We start from the raw sequence: 4,955 nt of genomic DNA, 5'->3' as shown, positions 1-4,955 counted from the left end.
AGTCCTAGACCTGCCATGTTGGGGACCAACACTGGTGTTTCAAATGAATGAATTAGTTCTACTGTATAGGATTCTATGTATGCAGAAGAGCCAATCAGACAAATTGACACACTTGTATAGGACACAAACATGGCAGATCTCGGACTACATTTGGTACGCATGGTCCTTTAAGAGTATGATGTCATCACACAGTTCATAGCAAACATGGCGTCTGGAAATGGACTTCCGTCTCTGGTGAGCGAGCCTTGTCATTAGCTACTATTGCATTCACACCCTAATTCCCTAGTGCGTGGTATTTAAATACACCGTATAACGCTGTCTCAGAGTAATGAACAGTCTCGCCCAAATGCTTGAATTCGCGACCGATCATTGGTCTTGGGGACTCAGAACAGGTCCTGGGCTAGTGTTAGCTAGCTAGTTATGCACGTGCCTCCCTTTCACCCGCACGAGCCCATAAGAACCCGCACGAGCCCGCTTGATCACACTCCCGCGCTATGATGCTACCCAGGGAAACGGGCGTTGGTAAAAGGCAGGTGCGCGTGGGGCAACGGCCGTTATTTACATGGTGGTGCCGCAGAGTCTCGCCCTCGGGTTTTCAAACCTGTGTGGTGTTTTTTGTGTCTGTGGACCAACGGAAATAACTTGGCTAGAGAACGTTACTCAAACAGGGAACCACCCAGAACTAACGTTCGTGGGATGGGGAATGAATTAAAGAGGAATGTGCTGGGAGTTGATCCTCCCAAGTAACGTTACTGGTACCCAGCAAACACACAACGTCAGGTAGACGTTCAGATCATGTCTTAATAACGTCCCGTTGGTCCAGAACCCCATTTGTACGTCTGCTGGACCCCCTCGATATTCAAACGTCTGGCTTGGACCCCTCTAAGACGTCTGTGGACGTGCAGAACGGGTTCAATATCTGAACGTAAAAAAAAAAATCATTCTGGCTCCTAATTGGATGTCTTTGGACGTCTGAAAAAGACATCTAAAAGACGTCTTTTAGACGTGTCTTTGCTCAGTGGGTATGACTGGTTTTGATATGACTGATTGATGTTATTCACAGGGTGTGGATGGGGCCATGTCAGCAGCACATGCGCTGTCTCTCCCAGCGGACCAGTACGGAAACGACGTAAGTTGCCCGAAATTCTTCCACACGGACGTAAATTCTCTGTGGGGGACGAGGGTGGTCTGACTATGACCGTCCAGAAGGCTCATTTACGTCTGTCTGCATGTCTCTCTCTCCCAGGAACAGCTGGAGGTGATGTGGGCAATGAAAGCCTACAACCACGCTGAAATTTACTTCAATGTAAGATCCTCCACTGACTCTGCAAGAGAAGCCAAACATGGCCGTCTCCCTCACTCTGAACTTGGCTATTTATCACGGGCGTTTAGCCTACACATAGACCCCCCACCCCCTAGAAAACTACCTTGTCAAGTTGCCTACAGCCAGAAACGTACGTAAAGACATCTTTCTCTCTCTCCCTGTAGCTCATCTCATCTGTAGACACCAAGTTCCTGAAGCTGACGAAGGTAGACGACGACATCTACTCTTCCTTTAAAGAATCATTCAGTGACCTCAACCTCCGACTGCTGAATCCTGACGATCTCAAATCCGCAGAAGCCAAAGAGGTAGGGGTGTGTGTGTGTGTGTGTTCACCAACCCATATCTGAAATACGATGGTGATATCTGCCTCAGGTCTGATCTGTAGTCTCTCTGTAGAGATGGCGTCCATTTTGCAACCAGTTTGACGGCGTTGTCGAGGACTTCAACTACGGAACTCTGCTCCGCTTGGACTGTGAGATGGACTACACAGAGGAAAACACTATATTTGGTATGTCGCCACAAAAAAACAACACATACGTAAGTGAACTGCGATCGAGACTTCGGCGTTAACTGTATTTTATTCTCTCAGCCACCAGGATCCAGTTTTTCGCCATCGAGATCGCTAGGAACAGAGAGGGCTTCAACAGCCCCTTGTTTGGTGCCAAGGGCCCCAAGAGCTAGTCCCACTCCCATCGCCCAGCTACCCTCGACCAGGAGGCCCCTGACGCTACGCAGGAACACGGCCCCCGACGCTTCCCTGTCCCCTACCCTTACGCCTGAAGTGTGTATTTCCCTCATCAAGTTGAACAGAAAGGACTGACCTGACACAAACATGGTGGACACTCCCTCCGAGCATTTTCTCATGTCAAGGAAACGCTTAAAAAAAACGGTTTACAGGGTGGTCTGGGTTTACAAATGTGTGAATTGGGATCTGAGACAGGTGACCTTCTTTCCTTAAGTACTTGCTGGCTAAAAGCCACACAGGGCAGTGTGTGCTTGTTGTAATGATGCATGCTTTATCTGTGAATGGCTGACATTTTGTTTTTGTAATAACCTTTATGGCTGAAGGCCACAGGGGTTTGGATCATCTTGACCATCGAGGTTTTAAGCTTGTAAAAACCAGGGGATGCTACAGGACCTGGGTGAACTGATCCTGATTAAATGTAAATTGAATTCTGTATGACCCTTATTTGTTGATAATCCTAATAAAAGCCATTTCATACCTTTGAAACAGGAATTGTCCAGTCATAAACTAGTTAAGACCTATTAACTACTGTAGTATGCGTAAAAGAATAGTACACTGAAAATACATAAACATTACCTCATACTTTGAAGTTAATTTATTCAGTTTCTAGCCACATGCTCCTCACAGAACGTCTTCACATTTCCAAAGTGGTCCCGTTAACTACAGAACAGTATTTTAACAATACATTAAGTACCATCCTGTAGAGTATTTCAAGTACACCACTTAACTGTATTCAATGAACCATCTTGAATGTAAGAACACACCCTGACATGATTGTACAAACCAATGACGTTTATTTGCAGTCACAATGCTTACACTATATGTAGCAGACATCCACAACTCAACCAGCTATCTGTTCACTCCATGGACCCAGCACACACATTCACATCAGGGAACCAAAACAACGAAAACCAGGAACTCAATGAACATCCATGAGTGTTGACATGGTTAGAGATGAGCTAGTCGTCACAAACAGTTAGCAGCAACACTGTAGAGAGTAGCACAAGTTGCTAATATACTCCTCCGTTCCTGTATCTTTTTACACAGTTCTGTATTCTACCAAGTTGATGCGTTATTCTTCAGGTATTTAAAATAAAACGGGGGTTCCTTCAGAGAGCTCTAGAGGCAGGAACGTGGGTTCCTCTGCTGGCGCCCGAGAACAGGGGTCTGGTTCCGCGGTGTTCTAGAACCCAGGCCTCTGTCTGAGCACGAAGCTCCTTCAGCGGTTCTATCGATCGCAGCACCATGGGACACCAGGTACAGACAGACAAACACACACACGCACGCACACACGGCAACAGAGAGCCATTTCACTTCACCACACACACACACACACTTACCCACAATTCATTTCACTTCACCACACCCACACACACGCACGCACTCGTCTAAAAAATAAAAAAAAAGTCTTCTGAGACCATCCGCTGTCCCACGCAAACTCCTCCTCCCAGACTTGAACACTAGATACCGACGCTGTCCCCACTAGTCGGAGGAACCAGGCGAGTGTAAACAAAATGGCAGACTCCATCTAGCCTACCAGAGGGTAATATGTAGCTATTACCATGTTGCTTACACCTGACCAATCATAGCAGACCGAAGACAGGAAGCAGGAAGTGTATATATAGAGGGTGGTGTGGGGGCAGGGGTGCGTTGAGCGATATCGATGGTGGGGGGGTGGGTGGGTGGGGGGGTTAGAGCTGTGTTGGGCTGGACTGGAAGTGAAACCCTGCCACCCTGCTTATAGAAGGCAAGTGGCTATTTACAACACTCCAACCAGAGGCTCTGAGGAAAAAATATACAAGATGGACGCTCCGAGTCTCTCTCTCTCTTTCTGTGTTAGTGTCTATTCTCTCTCCTCTCGCTGGTCATACTCCTACAACTCAGGCACACTCCCTCTCTTTCGTCTTCTCTCTCTCTCTCTCTCTCCAGCTCTAGTCGAAAGTTTGCTCGCCCACACAGACAGACAGGTGCACTAACTCACTAGACTGTAAAAAGTTCAATCACACGTTTTTCTCATTTTGTGTTTTTAAATTCAATCATTATAAACATTGTTCAAAATGTTATGAAAAAAAATGTACACTTGTTTTTTGTGTGTGTTTCTATACAAGGCAGGCAGAAGCAGAGGACTACATTTACCAGATCACACCTCCCCCCCCGACCCCGCCCGCCTCCACCAAGACTCCTCCCCCTTCCTCCCTCCCTCTCTCCGTCCTGCACTCCTCCCTCCACGATTCCTTCCCTCCAGAGTGCATAAAGGTGTCCCCCCCCCCCACCCCTTCCTCTCTCAGAGTGACCCCTGAACTCTGACCCCCCCCAACCCCACCCCCCCCCCCCAGCTAGATGAGTGACCCCTGGAGGTCAAACACACTGGCTTTAAAATAGATCTGTATATATTTATATATGCTTATATAAAAAGGAGGAAGGAGGGAGGAACTGAAAGAGGGATGGAGGGGTGGAACTCGGGGAGGTGCAGGCTGTTAAGAAAGGGTCCCTGGGCATCCTGGCCTGGAGGTGTGTGGGGAGGAGGAGGAGGAGGAGGAGGGGGGGGGCGTGGCCGTGGGGAGCGAGGGGCGGGGGGAGCAGCGGAGACCCCGGGTCCGTTCGGGTGAGACTCTGCCGCGTGGAATGTCAGCTCATCATGTCGTTGCTGTTCACTCCGTATGTCGAGTTCTTCATGCTGTCGTTGACTTCCCGCCTGAACACTGACAGGTTCTGAGTGAACCTGCGTTGAGGGAGGGAGGGAGGGAGGGAGAGAGGGGGAGGGAGGGGAGAGACAGAGAGAGGGAGAGACAGGAAGAGAGAGGGAGGGAAGAGAGACAGGGAGAGAGAGACAGGGAGAGAGAGAGAGAGAGAGAGAGAGAGAGGGAGGGATGGGAGAGAGAGATG

At 48.7% G+C, this 4,955-nt stretch overlaps 2 protein-coding genes across 2 annotated transcripts in view; one reads left to right on the top strand and one right to left on the bottom strand.

Annotated features, from left to right (window-relative positions):
* The first annotated feature begins 203 nt into the window (after positions 1 to 203).
* On the top strand, positions 204 to 2,461 carry pbdc1 (polysaccharide biosynthesis domain containing 1). Its single transcript, XM_084451812.1, has 6 exons — positions 204 to 234; positions 1,064 to 1,129; positions 1,247 to 1,306; positions 1,489 to 1,629; positions 1,721 to 1,832; positions 1,914 to 2,461. The coding sequence occupies exons 1-6, from the start codon at positions 205 to 207 to the stop codon at positions 2,003 to 2,005; spliced, it is 501 nt and encodes a 166-aa protein (XP_084307938.1). The 5' UTR covers position 204; the 3' UTR covers positions 2,006 to 2,461.
* Positions 2,462 to 4,446: 1,985 nt separating this feature from the next.
* LOC311323316 (exportin-7-like) overlaps positions 4,447 to 4,955 on the bottom strand; it is a gene marked incomplete at its 5' end in the record, with an annotated part of 45,155 nt that continues 44,646 nt past the window's right edge. Inside the window, 1 exon segment of the mRNA XM_084455517.1 lies at positions 4,447 to 4,791. Coding sequence (XP_084311643.1) covers positions 4,698 to 4,791 — 94 coding nt within the window. The 3' untranslated portion in view covers positions 4,447 to 4,697.

Source organism: Borostomias antarcticus, assembly GCF_949987555.1.
Source record: "Borostomias antarcticus genome assembly, chromosome: 2".
NCBI lineage: Eukaryota > Metazoa > Chordata > Actinopteri > Stomiiformes > Stomiidae > Borostomias > Borostomias antarcticus.
The sequence above is the reverse complement of the archived record's forward strand: the minus strand, read 5'-3'. Positions and strand labels throughout refer to the sequence as shown.